The 21,112-nt window shown below is 45.8% G+C and overlaps 1 protein-coding gene across 5 annotated transcripts in view; it reads left to right on the top strand.

Annotated features, from left to right (window-relative positions):
- Positions 1-308: 308 nt before the first annotated feature.
- The window catches only part of rxrab (retinoid x receptor, alpha b), a 100,049-nt gene continuing 79,245 nt past the window's right edge, over positions 309-21,112 (top strand). The window contains exon 1 of one of the 5 annotated variants that reach the window (XM_078550248.1): positions 309-511. Coding sequence is in view for 1 of the 5 variants with exons in the window: in XM_078550249.1 (XP_078406375.1) it covers positions 500-511 (12 nt within the window). In the remaining 4 variants the exon portion in view is untranslated. Of the gene's footprint in view, positions 512-20,804; positions 20,927-21,112 lie in introns of those variants that run through there. The other 4 variants (XM_078550249.1, XM_078550244.1, XM_078550246.1 and 1 more) reach the window with 4 other exon arrangements.

Below are 21,112 nucleotides of genomic sequence, written 5' to 3'. Positions count from 1 at the left end.
GGTGGTTGTGTGAATGAGGGTTTGAGGTGGTTTAGTGTATTTGGAGGGTTTGAGGTGGTTTAGTATATTTGGAGGGTTTGAGGTGGTTTTGTGCATTGGGAGGGTTTGAGGTGGTTTAGTGTATTTGGAGGGTTTGAGGTGGTTTAGTGTATTGGGAGGGTTTGAGGTGGTTTTGTGAATGAGGGTTGGAGCTGGTGCTTGCTGCTCGCTGTGTTTTAGAGGGTTGGAGTCGGGTCTGGGGAGCTTTCAGTTGCTGTGAATCGTGGAGAAAGAGTTGTCAATGATCGACTGAAACACACAGACGCACACCCCGCCTCCTCGCCGGGAGTGAAGCAATTCCTCTTCTGGCAGTCAATCACAGGGAGTCCTGAGGACTGGTGAATGGTTCTCAGTGTCACTGCTGCCTCGGGGAGTGGGTTTGAGGCGAGATCCTGGTGGTGTTTCGTTGAGAGGGTTGGCGGTGTTGAATTGACGGGATAAATGTCATTGTGATGGCGGGATGAAAACTCAGGTAAGTCGGGTTTGGTGGGGGAATTGATCATTTGGAAATCTTTGCAGTTGAGTCTGTTCGTCAACGCTGTTAGGAGAGATTTGTCTCTGTGTCTCTGTTTGGCTGGCTTTGCTCATTTTTGAGGGGATAGTGGGTATGTGTGTGTTTTATTTGTCCTCCTCTGCTGCACTGAATGTTCTAGAAGTTTTTTTTTGGTCACACTGTCTGTACCGATTGCTCAATCTAGACCTTTACGTGAAAGGCTGAGCTAGGCAAAAGCTGCAGCTGCTGTTTGCTGCAGAGAGAGAGAGAGAGAGAAAGAGGGGGATGGGCTGCAGCATCATACACACTGCCTGAACTTTCAGTGTTTTCACATTTATTCAGAGAAAGCAGCTCTTGTCTTGTTACTGTCCTCAGATTAATATGTGTAAAAATAGCTCCTCACTTCTTTAAGTCGATTTTATTAAGTGGAAGGTTTTTCTGTTTGTCTCACCTGATTTCACAATGGGAGAGGCACAGAGACAGTTTCACCTTTTCAACAAAAAGGCCCACCCTGAGATTTTAACTCTTTATTTGCTGCCTGAGATTTCCCCCTTGTTGCTTGGGCAGCTTTCGTTTTGTACCCATTTGTTTTTAAAGCTGGGTGATCAGTTTGGAAAATGTTGCTGCTGTGTTTGGGTTGTTTCAGTGTCACTGGCTTCAGTGAAGTTTGTGTCTCTTTTCCTCCTTGTGGATGGAAGAATCTCTTTGGTCAAATCTCACTGCCCACTTTGTGTGGCTGAGAGTTGCATTAATATCAGCTCCGGGTCATTACCGAGTTGCTGCACATGCTAAGTTCCCCTCCAGAATTGGAAGTTACAGAGGCAATTGTAGGAGATGTTTGATGCAGAGCAAGAGCACTCAGCAATGAGACAATGTTCAGTGAATTACTTATTTTTGGTGGTGTTAATTCAAGATTGAATATTGCCCAGGACACAGGGGAGAATTAAAAACAGAAAGTGCTGGAAGTACTCTGAATCATATTCGATCTGAAACAATAACTCTGTTTTTCTCTCTGCAGAAGCTACCAGACCGGCTGAGTATTTCCAGCATTTTCTGTTTTTATTTCAGGTTTCCAGCATCTGCAGCATTTTGCTTTTATATCACTGGGGAAAATTCCTTGCTGTCTTCCAATGGGATCCTTAACCTCTTCCCGAACTTTCAAACTGCGTTTGTAACCTTAAACTGCCCAGGCAAGAACTGGCAGAGTTCATGGGGAGGTGCCCATTTTTGCATGGTGCCTGATTTTTACTCTACTCAGTTCAGTTCAGTACAGTGGAAAATCAGGTTGGGTTTAAGACGAGGGGTGGATATTTAGAGTCACAATCGGGGCTTTTGTTTCATGTCTCATTTGAAAGTGCTGGCATGTCTTGTACAGGTTTGTGCCTGTTGGTGCTGATAGTAGTGGATAGGTTACATTGTTGTGACTTCACGGTAAATAATTGCACAAACTATTGTCCCAGACAGTTTCTCTCTCAATACTGAGGGAGACTTAGCTTCGCTGTCTACGAAAACTCTGACCCCAGTGCAGCTTGCACCACATCTCATTCATCCATCACCCTTGTGCTCGTTGACCTACATTAGCTCCTGGTTAAGAAACACCTCGATTTTAAAAGTTACATTCTCTTGTTTAAATCCCTCCACGCCTCATTGTCTCTCCCTATCTCTGTAACCTCCAAGATCACTGCACCCCTCTAATACTGGACATTCCGATTTTACTCACTCCACCGTCCATGGCTGTGTCTTTAGCTTCCTGGGCCCTAAGCTCTAGAATTCCCTCTCTAAACCTTTCTAACTCTCCACTTCACCTCCCTCCTGTAATGCGCACTTGAACAAGATTTTGGTCAGCTGCTATAAAACATGCTGCCGTGAGGCATATTGGGAAGTTTCACTGCACTAAAGGTACTTGTAAATGCCAGTCCTTCTGTTGATAGACCAGTTTCAGTGATTAGTGGACCAGTAGACTGGGTACTGGGTACAGTTCAATGGGTAGAGACACAGAGCGATAGTCTAGCCAGTTGGCCAGTCTCTGTGCGTGAGGCGAGACTGGGAGAAGGCGAAATTGGTCATTTCCAGCAGTGTGGAACAGGCTGAGAGCAAAATGGTCAATGAGTCAAATATTGTTTTCCACGATTTGGAACATAATGCCAAGAGTTCTATATTCAAACCAGGTGAAACTGACAGTGAGACTAGGAAGTGAACCTCCAAACAGATTTTGAACTATCGTTCGATGAAGTTCAGTGAAAAGAAGTCTGGGAACAGAGATCAAGCACGTTTCATACCCCAGTGAGAGTCAGTGTGTGTGGGACCCGTACCTCAGTGAGAATCAGTGTGTGTGGGACCCGTACCCCAGTGAGAGTCAGTGTGTGTGGGAGCCGTACCTCAGTGAGAGTCAGTGTGTGTGGGACCCGTACCCCAATGGGAGTCAGTGTGTGTGGAACCCGTACCCCAATGAGAGTCAGTGTGCATGGGACCCGTACCTCAGTGAGAGTCAGTGTGTGTGGGACCCGTACCCCAGTGAGAGTCAGTGTGTGTGAGACCCGTACCCCAGTGAGAGTCAATGTGTGTGGGACCCATAGCCCAGTGAGAGTCAGTGTGTGTGGGACCCGTACCCCAGTGAGAGTCAGTGTGTGTGGAGCCCATATCCCAGTGAGAGTCAGTGTGTGTGGGACCCGTACCCCAATGAGAGTCAGTGTGTGTGGGACCCGTACCCCAGTGAGAGTCAGTGTGTGTGGGACCCGTACCCCAGTGAGAGTCAGTGTGTGTGAGACCCGTACCTCAGTGAGAGTCAGTGTGTGTGGGACCCGTACCTCAGTGAGAGTCAGTGTGTGTGGGACCCGTACCTCAGTGAGAGTCAGTGTATGTGGAGCCCGTACCCCAATGAGAGTCAATGTGTGTGGCACCCGTACCCCAGTGAGAGTCAGTGTGTGTGTGGGACCCGTACCCCAGTGAGAGTCAGTGTGTGTGGGACCCGTACCCCAGTGAGAGTCAGTGTGTGTGGGACCCGTACCCCAGTGAGAGTCAGTGTGTCAGTACATAAATGACTTGCACGAGGAAACCAAATGCAATATTTCCAAGTTTGCTGACGACACAAAACTGGGCGGTATTGTGAGTTGTGAGGAGGATGCAAGGAGGATTCAGGGTGATTCAGACAAGTTGTGTGTGTGGGAAACACATGGCAGATGCAGTATAACGTGGATAAATGTGAAGTTATAGGATTCAGTGTGAAAAACAGAAAGGCAGTGTATTATTTAAATGGTGATATATTGGGAAATGTGGATGTACGCCAGTCAATGTAAGTAAACAGGCAGGTACAGCAAGCAATTAGCAAATGGTATATTGGCCTTCATTGCAGGAGGATTTGAGTTCAGAAGTCGGGATGTCTTACTGCGGTTATACAAAGCCTTGGTGAGACCACACCTGGAGTATTATGTGCAGTTTTGGTCTCCCTACCTAAGAAAGGATATACTCGCCATAGAGGGAGTGCAGCGAAGGTTCACTAGGCTGATACCGGGGATGGCAGGACTATTGTATGAGAAGAGATTGGTTTGACTGGGCCTGTATTCACTGGAGCTTAGAAGAATGAAAGGGGATCTGATTGAAACGTATGAAATTCTAACAGGACTATACAGACTGGCTGCAAGAAGAATGTTTCCCCTGACTGGGTAGTCTAGAACCAGGGGCCACAGTCTCAGGATACGGAGCAGGCCATTTAGGACTGAGATGAGGAAAAATTTCTTCACTCAGAGGGTGGTCAACCTGTGGAATTCTCTACCACAGAAGGCTTTGGAGGCTGGGTCACTGAGAATATTCAAGAAAGAAATTGATAATTTTTGGATATTAGGGGCATCAACGCGTATGGAGAGAAAGTGGGAAATGGCGTTGAGATAGAGGATCTGCCATGATCTAGCAGGCTAGAAGGGCGGAATGGCCTACTCCTGCTCCTAGTTTCTATGTTTCTGTGAACCCGTACCCCAGTGAGAGTCAGTGTGTGTGGGACCCGTACCCCAGTGAGAGTCAGTGTGTGTGAGACCCGTACCCCAGTGAGAGTCAATGTGTGTGTGTGGGACCCATACCCCAGTGAGAGTCAGTGTGTGTGGGACTCGTACCCCAGTGAGAGTCAGTGTGTGTGAGACCTGTACCCCAGTGAGAGTCAATGTGTGTGGGACCCATACCCCAGTGAGAGTCAGTGTGTGTGGGACCCGTACCCCAGTGAGAGTCAGTGTGTGTGGAGCCCATATCCCAGTGAGAGTCAGTGTGTGTGGGACCCGTACCCCAGTGAGAGTCAGTGTGTGTGGGACCCGTACTCCAGTGAGAATCAGTGTGTGTGGGACCCGTACCCCGGTGAGAGTCAGTGTGTGTGGGACCCGTACCCCGGTGAGAGTCAGTGTGTGTGGGACCCGTACCCCGGTGAGAGTCAGTGTGTGGGACCCGTACCCCATTGAGAGTCAGTGTGTGTGGGACCCGTACCCCGGTGAGAGTCAGTGTGTGTGGGACCCGTACCCCGGTGAGAGTCAGTGTGTGTGGGACCCGTACCCCGGTGAGAGTCAGTGTGTGTGGAACCCGTACCCCAATGGGAGTTAGTGTGTGTGGAACCCGTACCCCAGTGATAATCAGTGTGCATGGGACCCGTACCTCAGTGAGAGTCAGTGTGTGGGGGAGCCGTACCTCAGTGAGAGTCTGTGTGTGTGGGACCCGTACATCAGTGAGAGTCCATGTGTGTGGGACCCGTACCCCAGTGAGAGTCAGTTTCTGGCGGGGGAAGAGGAAGGACAGAAATTAAGAAATGAATGTGTAGAAAAGGAGTGAAAGGGAAAGTGAGGTGTAGTTGGAATTGGCGCAGTTCCAGACCAGAATTAGTTACGACTGGGCGTCAGACGTTAAACCAGTCACAGCTGCTGGTTTCCCTTGTTTTCACTATATCTGCAGTGAGATCTTCAGCCCACGCCTACACGTCACATGTTGCTGATGGGCTGACCCAGATTTTCATTTACTGCTTAGAAAATCTTTTCTGGGATTAATCAGTGAAACCTCACCTTCCTTTCCACTGGGTTTAAATGTTAAAATATTCACTCTTCAGTAATGGATCTTTGGAGAAGCATTCACACTTAAAGTGCTTACTGCTGTTTCATTCTGAATTGTCCTTGTGTGCTGTATTATTGCCTGGTTCTGATTTGTTACCTCTCTTCTGCTGCACGCTGCTCTTATCCTTGGCTTGATGACATGCTGCTTTGTAAAGATAAGGCATAGTCCCTTCCTCAGCCACCATCTCCACCCCCTCTCTGGTCATCGTCTGATGTTGGACCTGACTACTTGCAACCTTGGCATCTTTTTTAACCCTGAGCTGGTCTGCTGACCCAATATCATCAACTTCACTAAGACCATCGCCTAACTCTGTCCCTGTCTCCGCTCATCTGCTGCTGAAACCCTCATCCAAGCCTTCGTGACCCATAGACTTGACTATTCCACTACACTCCCGGCTGGTTCCCCACATTCTACCCTCTGTAAACTTGAGGTCATCCAGAAACTCTGCTGCCCCTGTCTTTAACTTGCGTCAAATTCTGTTCATCCATCGCCCGCTGTGCTCACTGACCTACACTGGCTTCCCGCCTGGCAATGCCTCAATTTTAAAATTCTTATCCATGTTTTCAAATCCCCCTCGGGCATTTGCCCCTCCCTATCTCTGTAATCTCCTCTAGCCCCAGAAACTCTCCAAAATATCTGCACTGCTCCAATTTTGACCTCTTGTGCATCCCCAATTTCCATCACTCCAGCATTGGCGGCCGTGCCTTCAGCTGCCTGGGGCCCTAAGCTCTGGAATTCCCTCCCTAACCCTCTCCACCTCCCTCTCCTCTTTTAAGATGCTCCTTAAAACCTCCCTCTTTGACGAGCTTTTGGTCAACTGATCTCGTAGTTCCTTATGTGGCTTGATGTCATAACTTTTTTCTGATTTATGTTCCCATTTGAGCCTTGGGATGTTTTGCTATATTACATGTGCCACATAAGTACAAGTTCTTGTTATAGACGACATGTTTTATTCTGTGAGTGAAGTGCTGTTATATGTATACTGACAATTCCCTTTCCACTAGAATACATATGAACATACAAATTAGGAGCAAGAGTAGGCCATTCAGACCCTCGAGCCTGTCACGCCATTCAATAAGATCATGGCTGATCTGATTTTAACCTCACATTCTTGCCTACCCTCAATAACCTTTCGCCACCTTGCTAATCAAGAATCTATCTACCCCTGCCTTAAAGATTTCAAGGACTCTGCCTCAACCACCTTTTGAGGAAGAGAGTTCCAAAGTTTCACAGCCCTCTGAGAGAGAAAATTTCTCCTCATCTCTGCCCTAAATGGACAACCTCTTATTTTGAAATAGTGACCCCTTGTTCTAGATTCTCCACCAAGAGGAAACATCCTTTCCACATTCACCCTGTCAAGACCCCTCAGGATCTTATATGTTTCAATCAAGTCGCCTCTTACTCTTCTAAACTCCAGCGGATACAAGCCTAACCTGTCCAACCTTTCCTCATAAGTCAACCCTCATAAACACTAATCCAGTAAACCTTCTCTGAACTGCTTCCAATGGATTTACACCTTTTTTTAAATAAGGAGACCAACACTGCACACAGTACTGCAGATGTGGTTTCACCAATGCTCTGTACAACTGAAGCAGAAACTCTCTAATCTTGTATTCAATTCCCCTTGCAATAAATGATAACATTCTATTAGCTTTCCTAATTACCTGCTGTACCTGCATACTAGCCTTTTGAGATTCATGCACGAAGACACCCAGATCCCTCTGCATCTCCGAGCTCTGCAATCTCTCACTATTTAGATAATATGCTTTTTTATTCTTCCTGCCAAAATGGACAATTTCACATTTCCCCACATTATACTTAATTTGGCAGATCTTTGCCCACTCACTTAACCTATATATGTAATTTTGTAGTCTCTTTATGTCCTCTTTATAACTTATTTTCCTACCTATCTTTGCGTCATCAGCAAATTTAGCAACCATAGCATCGGTCCCTTCATCCAAGTCATTTATATAAAATGTAAATAGCTGAAGTCCCAGCATTGATCCCTGTGGCACACCACATGTCACATCTTGCCAACCAGTAACAGACCCATTTATGCTTACCCTCTGTTTCCTGTTAGCTAGCCAACCTTCTATCTATGCCAATATGTTACTCCGTACACCATGAGCTTTTATTTTCCACAATGACCTTTGATGTGGCACCTTATCAAATGCTTTCTGGAAATCTAAATACAGTACATCCACCAGTTTGCCTTTATCCACAGCACTTGCTCCTTCTTCAAAGAACTCCAATAAATTGGTTAAATATGATTTCCCTTTCACAAAACCATGTTGCATCTGCCTGATTGCATTCAATCTATTTAAGTGCCCGTTATAACATCTTTAATAATAGCTTCTAACATTTTCCTGATGACAGGTGTTAAGCTAACTGGCCTGTAATTTCCTGCTTTCTGTCTCCCTCAGTTTTTGAATAAAGGAGTTACATTTGCTGTTTTCCAATCTAATGGAAACTTCCTGAATTTTGGAAAATTAAAACCAATGCATCAACTCTCTCACTAGTCACTTCTTTTAACACCCTAAAATCCATCAGGACCTGAGGACTTGTCAGTCTGCAGCTCCAACAATTTGCTTAATACCACTTCCCTGGTGATTATAATTTTCTTGAGTTCCTCCCTCCCTACCAATTCCTGATTTACAGCTATTTCTGGGATGTTACTTGTATCCGCTATAGTGAAGACCGATGCAAAATACCTTTCAATTCTTCTGTCATCTCCTTATTTTCCATTATTAATTCCCCAGATGCACTCTCTATAAGGCCAACACTCAATTTATTAACTCTTTTCTTTTTAAAATATCTATAGAAACTCTTTCTGTCTGTCTTTATATTTTTAGCTAGCTTTCTCTCGGACTCTATTTTTTCCCTCCTTATTAATCTTTTCGTCACTCTTTGCAGTTTTTAAAATTCTGTCCAATCTTCTGACCTGCCACTCATCTTTGCATAATTATATGATTTTTCTTTAAGTTTGATACTATCTTCAGCTTTTTTAATTAACCACGGATGGTGGGTCCTCTCCTTGGAATTTTTCTTTTTTGCTGGAATGGATCTATTCTGTGTATTCCGAAATATCCCCTTAAATGTCTGCCACACTATTGCTATTTACCTATCCCTTAACCTAAATTGCCAGTTCACTTTTGTTGGCTCTGCTTTCATGCCCTTGTAACTGCCCTTATTTAACCTTAGTTAAATTCAATATACTAGTCTTAGACCCAATCTTCTCTCCCTCAAACTGAATGCAAAATTCAATCATATTATGATCGCTGCTACAGAGGGGTGCCTTCACCATGAGGTTTTTAATTAATCCTATCTCATTGCACAATATCAGGCCTAGTATAGCCTGCTCCCTGTTGGCTCCAAAATGTCCTGATCTAAGAAATTATCCTGAAAACATTAAATGAATTCACCATCCATGCTACCTTTGCCCATCTGATTGTTCCAGCCTATATGTAGATTAAAGTCCCCCATGAGAATGCCCTACCTTTCTGACAAGCTCCCACTATTTCTTCTTTGATACTCCATTCTACCATGTGGTTACTGGTAAGGGGCCTGTATACCTCTCCCACAAACAACTGCTTGCCTTTATCATTCCTCACCTCTGCCCAAACTGCTTTATGTCCTGGTTTCTTGAACTTCAGCCATCCCTTTCTATTGTTATAATGTTGTATTTAATTAACAGAGCCAACTCTCCACTTTTTCCTAACTTTCTATCCTTCCTAAAAGTCACCCTTCAACATTCAGGTTCCAAACCAGCCATGTCTCTGTAATGGTTATTAGATCGTACTTATTTATCTCTATTTGCACTATCAGTTCATCCGTTTTGTTTCGAATGCTAAATGCATTTGGATACAGAGCCTTAAGTTTTGTCCTTTCATTATTTTTGTAACTTCTCACCTTATCTAATGGTTTATTCTTAGACTTGTTCATCCCTGTCCCTTCCTGTCACAGTCTGTTTATCATTTCCTATATTCATACCTTGATCTTTTCCCTTGTCTTTACACTTTAATTTACTACATCTTCCCACATTTGATTCCTTGCCCACACCATTTAGTTTAAAACCCTTTCTACTTCCCTAGTTATGCGTTTCACAAGAACACTCGTCCTAGCACGGTTCAGGTGTAGACGTTCCCAACTATACAAGCCCTGCTTTCCCCAGTACTGGTGCCAGTGCCCCACCTACTGGAATCCACTTCTCCCACACCAGCCTTTGAGCCACGTGTTCATCTCTATAATCCTATTTGCTCTATGCCAATTTGCATGTGACTCAACTGTACAATTGCTAGAATGTAGAATGTACAATTTGTGCTCTGATAGTTTTTAACCATTTTTAAGTATAAACACAGGAATTTGCAGGTGACCCAACTGTCATGGTCTAAACAATGACTGGTCTCCCCTAGGTACTCAGGGGAAGATGATCAGGAACCCGAATGCCAGTTTTAGGCAGGCTGGAAATGTTACAATCTGCATCACAAAGTGTATTCCTGCTGCTAAGATGAAAGAAAGACAAAACTTGCATTTCTGTAGCACCTTTCAGGATGTCCCAAAGCTTCTTACAACCAGTGAAGTACTTTTTGAAGTGTAGTCACTGCTGTAATGTAGGAAACACAGCAGCCAATGTGTGCACAGCAAGATCCCACAAACAGCAACAGCATTCCAAAAATAATAAATAATCATGGGCCAAAGGGTGGGGGGAGGAAATAAATACAATAATTATCACTAGAGAAAAAGTACTAAGGAAACTAATGTGGTTAAAGGCCGATAAGTCCCCTGGACCTGATGGGTTGCATCCTAGGATATTAATGGAAGTAGCTGCAGAGATAGTGGATGCACTGGTAGTAATCGTCCAAGAATCCTTAGATTCTGGAAAAGTCCCAGAGGATTGGAAAACTGCCAATGTAATACCCTTATTCAAAAAGGGAGGGAGACAAAAAAACAGGTGACTATAGGCCAGTTAACCTAACATCCGTCATTGGGAAAATGTTATTGTCTATTATAAAGGATGTAATAGTAGAGCATTTAGAAATACATATTCTAATCAAGCAGAGCTAGCATGGTTTCATGGAGGGGAAATTGCCTGACAAATTTATTAGAATTCTTTGAGGAGGTAACAAGCAGGATAGATAAAGGGGAACCAGTAGATGTAATATATTTGGGATTTCCAAAAGGCATTCGATAAGGTACCGCACATAAGGCTACTTAATAAGATAAGAGCCCATGGTGTTGGGGGTAGTATATTAGCGTGGATAGAGGATTGGCTAACTCATAGAAGACATCGAGTTGGGATAAGGGGGGCATTTTCAGGATGGCAACCTGCAACTAGTGGAGTGCCACAGGGACCAGTGCTGGGGTCACAGTAATTTACAATATATATTAATGACTCAGATGAGGGAAGTGAATGTACTATCGCCAAATTTGCGGATGACACAAAAATAGGTGGGAAAGTAAGTGGTGAGGATGACACAAAGAGTCTACAGAGTGGTATACACAGGAATGGGCAAAAACTTGGCAGATGGAATATAATGTGGGAAAATGTGAGGCTGTGCACTTTGGCAGGAAGAATAGAGGAATTGAATGTTACTTAAATGGAGAAAGATGCAGAAAGCTGCAGCACAGAGGGATCTGGGGGTCCTTGGGCATGAATCCCAAAAAGCTAGCATACAAGTTCAGCAGGAAATAGGGGAGGCAAATGGAATGTTGGCCTTATTTCAAAGGGGATGCAGTATAAAAATTGGGAAGTCTTGCTAAAACTATACGAGGCACTATACCACACCTAGAATACTGTGAACAGTTTTGGTCCCCTTATCTAAGGAAAGATATACTTGCATTGGAGGCAGTCCAGACAAGGTTCACTAGGTTGATCCTGTGTATAGAGGGATTTTCTTATGAGGAGAGGTTGAGTAGGTTGGGCCTGTACTCATTGGAGTTTAGAAGAATGAGAGGTGACCTTATTGAAACATATAAGATTCTTAGAGGGCTGGACAGGGTAGATGCTGAGAGGTTGTTTCCCCCTGTGGGAGTGTCTAGGACCAGAGAGCATAATTTCAGAGTATCAGAGTAATCTCAGAATTTAAGACAGAGATGAGGAGGAATTTCTTCTCTCAGAGGGTAATTAATCTGTGGAATTCTTTACTGAGGGGGCTGTAGAAGCTGGCTCATTAAGTAATTTCAAGGCTGAGATAGACATATTTTTAATCAGTCAGGGAATCAAGGGTTATGGGGAAAATACAGGAAAGTGGAGTTGTGGAATAGCAGATCAGCCAGGATCTCATTGAATGGCAGAGCGGACTCGATGGGCCGAATGGCCTACTTTTGCTCCTACGTCTTAAGGTCTTATGGTGATAATAACCAGATCATCTATATTTTGTGATGTTCATTGAGCAGTAAACATTGGCCCCAGGACACTAGGGAGATCTCCCCTACTCTTTAGTGCCATGGGATCTTTCACATCCGCTTCAGAGGACATCAGTTTAACATCACATTTGAAAGACAGCACCTCTGACAGTGCAGCTGCCCCACAGTACTGCACTGGGAGCCTGTATAATGCACTGAAGTCTCTGGGCTTGGACTTGAACCCATAACCTTCTGATTCAGATGCGAGAGTGCTACCCTCTGAGCTGACCCCACCATGTGTGGCAGCACCTGTGGAGAGAGAAACAGAATTAATGTTTCAGCTGGTGAGAACTCAGTCACTGACCTGAAATGTTAACTCTGTTTCTCTTGCCAGAGATGCGGTCAGACCTGCAGAGTTTTTCCAGCATTTTCTGTTTTTATTGCAGGTTTCCAGCATCAGTATTTTGCCCTTGTACCTCCATCTGTCTCCAGGTAAAGGAGTGCCCCTTTAAATCTGCAAAGTCAATGAACAAAACCACAGTTCAGAAATTTCTGAATCATTCTTTGTGGGTAAAATTGTGAGATTGAAAAATGTTTGTAGTTTTAAGGCTCCAGATGAGGAATAGCCAGCTATAAGGGATTAGCTTGCTCTCTTGTTAAAAAGGATTATTTGCATAAAGTGCCACATCACACATGGCAAACCGGATGTGATGTATACATCTACATAATGTCTTACAAATGTTAACATCCGCCTGTCACACAGGGATTCACATGTTGCTTTGTCTCCGTGTGGCTGAGGGGTTTGAGATCCTGAGCCAATAATGCAAGTTGACATTCCCAATGCAGTACTGAGGGGGTGCTGCACTGTCGGAGGGTCAGTACTGAGGGAGTGCCATACTGTCAGAGGGTCAGCACTAAGGGAGTGCTGCGCTGTTGGAGGGTCAGTACTGAGGGTGTGCTGCACTGTCGGAGGGTCAGTACTAAGGAAATGCTGCACTCTCGGAGGATCAGTACTAAGGGAGTGCTGCACTGTCGGAGGGTCAGTACTGAGGGAGTGCCATACTGTCAGAGGGTCAGTACTGAGGGAGCGCTGCACTGTCGGAGGGTCGGTACTGAGGGAGTGCTGCACTGTTGAGGGGTCAGTACTGAGGGAGTGCTGCACTGTTGAGGGGGTCAGTACTGAGGGAGTGCTTCACTGTCAACTGAAGGAAAGCGAGCTTTAAGCAGAAGCCAAAGAAGAGAGGATGCTGAAATTGTTCAGCAGGTCTGGCAGCAGCTGTAGAGTGAGAAACAAAGTTAGCATTTCAAAACCTGGGAAATCATCGACCTGAAATATCATTAACTCTGTTTGTCCCTCCACAGATTCTGCCAGACCTGCTGAATATTTCCATCATTTTCAGTTTTTAGTTCAGATTTCCAGCATCCAGCTTTTTAACTGGAGATGCCAGGTTTAATTGTTTATATTATGCCCTCCCTTTGTGCCATGTTTGTTGGGCAGTTGATGGACATCAGGAGACCTTCCATGTCAATGCAGATATTATCTGGGGCTTTGGAGTGAACAACAATGAGATGAAAACATTGTAAGTTTCTCTTTGTGTTTCCACAAGAATATCTCCACTTTAGCAAGGAGCATTCATCCACGACGCATGTTCCTGAAGCAGCTTGAAGTGCTTTCCTGAATGAAATAATTATGACACATTAAAAGTTTACCCTTGATCTTGATGAAATGTTGTTCCCATTGTGCCTGGCTGCGTGAGATGAAGGCAGTCAGTGGAACAACTTATGTAGTATCAGTCCACTGTAGTCTATAGCATCCTGTCACTATTCCTACTAGTACTGTACCCCAGGGTTATACAGTGACAGACCTGTCCCCACCAGTACTGTACCACAATTTTTATTGATTATATTCCCCTACAATTTAATATTGGTTGCTATGGTATCAGGCTTGTTGGAGGAGCTGTAACTCTTTGGGTGGGTTTGGGTCAGAGGTTTGAGTGTGTGGTTGGGTTGATGGATTAGTGATTGATGTGAGCAGGGTATTGGGTAGGGTCATGGTGAGGGTGTGAGGTGGGTGCTCTTTTTGAGGTTACGAGTAGAGAAGGGGTCGAGGAGATGAGGGGTTGATTTATTTGAGTGGATCGATGAGCTATGGTGGTGTCTTTGAGGGTGTGAGCTGGATTGTTTTGTGTGAAATGTGTCCATGTTAATATTCAGCTTGGCTGTTCGTCTAATCTTCGTCTGGCCTTTGAGTTTGGGCGGTGGAAGCTGAAAGCGAACATTCTGGGACAGGCTGCCCAATGACCGAACCTCACTCAGTGCGTGTGAGCGTGGCAAAGTGTTTATTACGGGGCCCTCCATCCAGAATGTTCCTCATGAAGTGAAGGCAAGAGGCAGCGCCAAATACACTTTCACCCATGTTGCTGACCTCTCTGTGACCTCTGCCATCCCTTCATCTGCTGCCTGCTTTTTGACTTCTGCTTTCCATTGGACTGGGGCTTGCGACAGTGGCATGGGAACAGTCACAAGGCTGAGCTTTGTCTCTCGCTGGAATATCTCACCGACAGTCTGTCTCCCCAAGGGGGAAGTGGCAGGCGACATTCATGAGGTCTGTGGGTGTTGGTGATAATTGTTTGTCACTATGTGTTGCATCAACACTTGTGCCGGAAAGAGCAGCAGGCTGCAGTTTGACTTGCTTCATCCCTCTGCACCCACCCTCTCATCTTCTCCCCTATTGGCTTTGCTTCAGCTTAACTGATACCTGAGTGTTTGAGCTGTGGGTATTGTTTAAGCAGGAGGGAGGGGGGGCAGGGCCGCGGGGGGGAGGGAGGGGGCAGGGCCGCGGGGGGGAGGGCCGCAGTGGGGAGGGGGGCAGGGCCGCAGGGGGGAGGGGGAGGGGGCAGGGCCGCAGGGGGGAGGGGGAGGGGGCAGGGCCGCAGGGCGGAGGGGGGGGGGGCAGGGCCGCAGGGGGGAGGGGGCAGGGCCGCAGCGGGGAGGGGGCAGGGGGGAGGGGGAGGGGGCAGGGCCACAGGGGGGAGGGGGAGGGGGGCAGGGCCACAGGGGGGAGGGGGGCAGGGCCGCAGGGGGGAGGGGCGCAGGGGGGAGGGGGGCAGGGGCGCAACCTCTGGCACAAAACTGACTAAATAAAATACAGATCAAAGGATCATTCACTGTCCAATCCAGCTCTTCAACGGTTTATAAAAATATTAACAGATACCCGGAAGTGAGTTACAGACTGGAATCTAATCGAGGGGTTCGGGGGGTTTATATATAGAATAACAGATACCCGGAAGTGAGTTACAGACTGGAATCTAATCGAGGGGTTCGGGGGGTTTATATATAGAATAACAGATACCCGGAAGTGAGTTACAGACTGGAATCTAATCGAGGGGTTCGGGGGGTTTATATATAGAATAACAGATACCCGGGAGTGAGTTACGGACTGGAATCTAATCGAGGGGTTCGGGGTGGTTTATATATAGAATAACAGATACCTGGGAGTGAGTTACAGACTGGAATCTAATCGAGGGGTTCGGGGTGGTTTATATATAGAATAACAGATACCCGGGAGTGAGTTACGGACTGGAATCTAATCGAAGGGTTCGGGGTGGTTTATATATAGAATAACAGATACCCGGGAGTGAGTTACGGACTGGAATCTAATCGAGGGGTTCGGGGGGTTTATATATAGAATAACAGATACCCGGGAGTGAGTTACAGACTGGAATCTAATCGGTGGGTTCAGGGGGTTTATATATAGAATAACAGATACCCGGGAGTGAGTTATGGATACCCGGGTGGTGGTGACTTATCTATATTATCTACAAATCATTTCCAATCCAACAGGACAGGGCTGAATAATTGCTGGATATTTCTACAGCATTGGCTGAAATCGAATGGGTGTTGCGAGGGCGGGTGTCTAATGAGGGCGCGTGTGCAGGGGTGAGGGCCCCTATCTCTGGTCCGTTCTGACCATGTGCCACCTGTTCAGGTGTCTGAGAGTGACTATAGAAATGACTAGTGTTCAGAGGAACTCTGCAGTTTGTCTCATGTTTATGACCCTGCTTCATACCTGTTTATGGTAACTTGTCACAACCTCAAACATGATAATTATTATGGCTTAGTGAAATTAAACCCTCATTAAAAACAGGTTATTTTACTAATTAATTTTGCAATGCTGAAGGATTTAACACATGGGGATGTTTAATTCACGTACTAAATCTGATCTCCCCCAGTGAAATGCTTCTCTAAATAGGTGCAGAGTGAGGTGGGAGAGAAATTTCACCCAGTGTTTGACTCTGTTGCCACCAGAGAAGCTTTCTCCTCTCAATATGTTCATTAGCTGAGTTAACAGCTTCATCTGCGTTATCACAGACTCGGTACAGTACAGAAGGAGGCCATTTGGCCCTTTGTGCCATGCCAGCTCTCTGCAAGAGCAACTCTCCTACTCTCATTCCTACTCCTTTTCCCTATGGCCCTGTGAATTTTTCCTCTTCAAATAATAAGGACATAAGAACTAGGAGCAGGAGTAGGCAATTCAGCCCCTTGAGTCTGCCCCGCCATTCAATACGATCATGGCTGATCTCATTTTGGCCTCAACTCCAATTTCCAGCCCTCTCCCCATAACCTTTCAACCCGTTACCAATTAAAAATCTGTCTATCTCCTTAAATTCATTCAGCCTCCCGGCATCCACTGCACTCTGAGGTAGTGAATTCCACAGATTCATGGCCCTTTGAGAAAAGTAATTCCTCCTCATCTCTGATTTAAATCTACCGCCCCTTAGACTAAAACTATGGTCTCTCATTCTAGAATGCCCCAGAAGGGGAAATATCCACTCCACGTCTACTTTGTCTGTCCCCTTTAGCATCTTATATACCTCAATTAGATCTCCTCTCATCCTTCTAAACTATAGCGAGTATAGGCCTAAACTGCTCAATCTCTCCTCATAAGACAAGCCCTGCACCTCTGGAATCAATCTAGCGAACCTCCTCTGAACTGCCTCCAATGCAACTATATCCTTCCTCAAGTAAGGGGACCAAAACTGTGCACAGTACTCCAGGTGCGGTCTCACCAATGCCTTGTCCAGCTGCAACAACACTTCCCTATTTTTATACTCTATTCCTTTAGCAATAAATGCCAAAATTCCATTTGCCCTCCTTATTACCTGCTGTACCTGCATACTAGCTTTCAGCAATTCATGCACAAGGACACCCAGATCCCTCTGCACTGAAACATTCTGAAGTTTCTCTCCATTTAAATAATAAGTCACCTTTTTATTCTTCCAACCTCACACTTATCCATGTTAAACTCCATCTGCCAAATTTTGGCCCATTCGCCTAACCTGTCCATATCCATTTGTAAACTTCTTATTTCTTCATTGCAACTCACTTTCCTACCTATTTTGGTGTCATCTGCAAATTTAGCTATAGTGCCTTCTATCCCTGAATCCAAGTCATTAATATAGATTGTAAATAGCTGGGGCCCAAGGACCGAACCCTGTGGCACCCCACTAGTTTCAGCTTGCCATCCAGAAAAAGACCCATTTATCCCGACTCTGCTTTCTGTTGGTTAGCCAATCCTCTATCCAAGCTAATATATTACCCCTAACTCCGTGTGATCTTATCTTATGTATTAATCTTATGTGCGGCACCTTATCAAAGGCCGTCTGGAAGTCCAGATATACTACATCTACAGGATCCCCATTAACCACTTTGCTTGTCACATCTTCAAAGAACTCTAGCAAATTAGTCAAACACAATTTACTCTTTATAAAACCATGCTGACTCTGATGGATTGCATTTTGACTTTCCAAATGTCCCATTACTACTTCCTTAATAATGGATTCCAACAATTTCCCAATGATAGACGTAAAACTAACTGGTCTATAGTTTCCTACTTTCTGTCTCCCCCCCTTTTTGAATAAGGGCATTATATTAGCATTTTTCCAATCCACTGGAACCTTTCCAGAATCCAGGGAATTTTGGAATATTATAGCCAATGCATCCACTATCTCTGCTGCCACTTCCTTTAGGACCCTGGGATGTGGGCCATCAGGTCCTGGGGACTTGTCACCCTTTAATCCCAATAGTTTGCTTAGTACTTTTTCTCTAGTGATGGTGATTGTTCTAAGTTCCTCCTTCTCTATACCCTCTGCACTACCTGGTACTATTGGGGTGGTACTAGTGTCCTCCATCGTGAAAACTGAGGCAAAATATTGATTAAGCGTCTCTGCCATTTTTGTGTTCCCACTATTAACTCCCCAGTCTCGACCTCCAAGGGCCCAACATTCAGTTTAGCTGCTCTCTTTCCTTTTATATACTTGTGGAACCATAGAAAAGTTACAGCACAGAAGGAGGCCATTCAGCCCATCTTGTCCATGCCAGCCTGAGGACACCCAGGTGCCCTTTCTAATCCCACCTTCCTGCACCTGGCCTATAGCCCTGCAGCTTACAGCACATAAGGTGCAGATCCAGGTACTTTTTAAAAGAGTTTAGAGTTTCTTCCTCTACCACCAACTTGGGCAGCGAATTCCAGACACCCACTACCCTCTGCGTAAAAAAGTTCTTCCTCATGTCCCCCCTACACCTTCTGCCACTTATCTTGAATCTATGTCCCCTGGTTCTACAATTCTCCACCAAGGAAAACAATTTTATCCTGTCCACTCTATCTATTCCCCTCATAATTTTGTACACCTCAATCAAGTCACCTCTCAGCCTTCTTTGTTCTAAGGAAAATAACCCCAAGCTATCCAATCTCTCCTCGTAGCTACACATTTCTAACCCTGGCAACATTATTGTAAACCTCCTCTGCACTCTCTCCAGAGCTATTATGTCCTTCCTGTAATGTGCTGACCAGAACTGCACACAATACTCCAGCTGTGGCCTCACCAGTGTTTTATACAATTTCAACATTATATCCTTACTTTTATATTCTATACTTCTGCCAATGAAGGAGAGCATTCCATATGCCGCCTTTACAACCTTGTCTACTTGAACTGCTGCCTTCAGGGACCTGTGTACTTGTACGCCAAGATCTCTCACTTCATTTACACCTCTTAGTATATTCCCATTTATTATGTAATCCCTGTAGCTGTTTGACCTCCCTAAATGTATGACCTTGCACTTCTCTATGTTAAAATGAATCTGCCACTTTACTGCCGACTCCACCAACCCATCTATATTGTTTTGGAGGTTATAGCTATCCTCTACGCTATCCACTACTCGGCCAATCTTTGTGTTATCTGCAAATTTCCCAATCATGCCCCCCACGTTCACGTCCAAATCGTTAATATATAACACAAACAGCAGGGGTCCCAACACTGAGCCCTGTGGAACACCACTTGAGACAACTTTCCATTCGCAAGGGCATCAATTGACCATTACCCTTTGTTTCCTGTTACAAAGCCAACCTTTTATCCAGTTTGCCACATTACCCTGAATCCCATGGGCTTTTACTTTCCTGATCAATCTGCCATATGGGACCTTGTCAAATGCCTTGCTAAAATCCATGTACACAACATCCACTGCTCTACCTTTATCAACCCTTCTTGTCACTTCCTCAAGGAATTCAATCAAATTTGTGAGGCAAGACCTTCCTTTAACAAATCCATGCTGACCATCCCTGACTAGTCCATGCCTTTCCACATGACAGTTAATCCTATCTCAGGATTGATTCTACTAATTTGCTCACCACCGATGTAAGACTAACTGGCCTATAATTGTTTGGCATTTCCTTTGATCCCTTTTTAAAGAACGGAACTACGTTTGCATTTCTCCAGTCCTCCGGTACCTCCCCTGTATCAAGTGAAGATTGGAAAATCATCCTCAGGGCATCTGCTATCTCCTCCCCGACTTCCTTCAGCAGCCTCGGAAACAATCCATCTGACCCTGGTGACTTATCAACTTTCAAGGATTTCAGCCCTTTGAGTACTTCCTCTCTCTTTATGACTATCCCGTCCAATATCTATTGTAGAAGTTTTTGCTATCAGTTGTTACACTTTGCGCTAGTTTTCTTTCATAATTTACCTTTGCTCTTTTTATTATTTTTTTAGTAACCCTTTGTTGATCTTTAAAAGTTTCCCAATCTTCCAGCCTGCCAGTTTGGCATGCCTTAGTTTTTGCCTTTATGTTATCTTCAACTTCCTTGCTGAGCCATGGATGCTTTTCCCCCTCTTACCATCTTTCTTCCTCTTTTGGAAAATATTTTACTTGGGAGGAATTGAATAATGGTGACATTAATGATCCAATTCTCTTTTAAAAAAACCTTCAGTGAACCTGCCTTCACCACACATTGAGGCCATGTGGTCCCGATCCTGACCATTCCATATAACAAAGTTTTTCTGATGTTGCCTCTGATTCTTTTGCCAATCAATGTAAACGAGTGTTCTCCGGTCCGTAACCCTTGTGCTAATGTGTGGAGCTGCGGCTGAAAAGCAGTCGGGAATTGGCCGCGGGGGGAATCTGAAATGGACAGCGCAGCGCAACAAGCCTCAGCGGAGAGAGACTCGGGGCAGCGCTGGGGACTAACCCCCGGGCTAGTGTGTGTGTGTGGGGCTGAATGGTGATGACTGTGAAGATCCAGAGGAGATGGTTTGGCATTTCCTCCTGTGAGATGCTGGTATTTATCTGACGTGAATATTGACTGTCACTTGCCAACCAGCACCGAGCACAGTCTGACTGAGGCCGCCACGGGATAGTTCATCACTGCGCAAGTTGTGAATGGAGGACAGAAGCGCTCCAGCATAGGGGCGGGGCCTGGCGGCCCGGGGGCGGGGCCTGGCGGCCCGGGGGCGGGGCCTGGCGGCCCGGGGGCGGGGCCTGGCGGCCCGGGGGCGGGGACTGGCGGCCCGGGGGCGGGGCCTGGCCTAGCTGCCCGTGAAGCCTCGGGCTTGCGGCCGAGCAGCTGCCCTAATCGTGCGTGAGGGACGCCGCTTTGGAGATGGAGACAAACGGCGAGGCTGCGGCCCGATGGTGAGTGCGGAGCGGCTTCGACTCCCCTCTGAGCCGAATCAGGAAAGGCGGAAACCGGCAGGAGCGAAAACCCTTACCCCTCCCCCCCGTCCCCCCCTCAAACCCCCCCTCCCCCCCTCAAACCCCCCCTCCCCCATCCCCCTCCCCCCAACTCCCCGCCCCCCCCCGTCCCCCCTCAAACCCCCC

This window comes from Cetorhinus maximus, chromosome 10 (assembly GCF_964194155.1).
Source record: "Cetorhinus maximus chromosome 10, sCetMax3.hap1.1, whole genome shotgun sequence".
NCBI classification, from domain to species: domain Eukaryota; kingdom Metazoa; phylum Chordata; class Chondrichthyes; order Lamniformes; family Cetorhinidae; genus Cetorhinus; species Cetorhinus maximus.
This window is presented reverse-complemented; position numbering and strand designations above follow the sequence as displayed.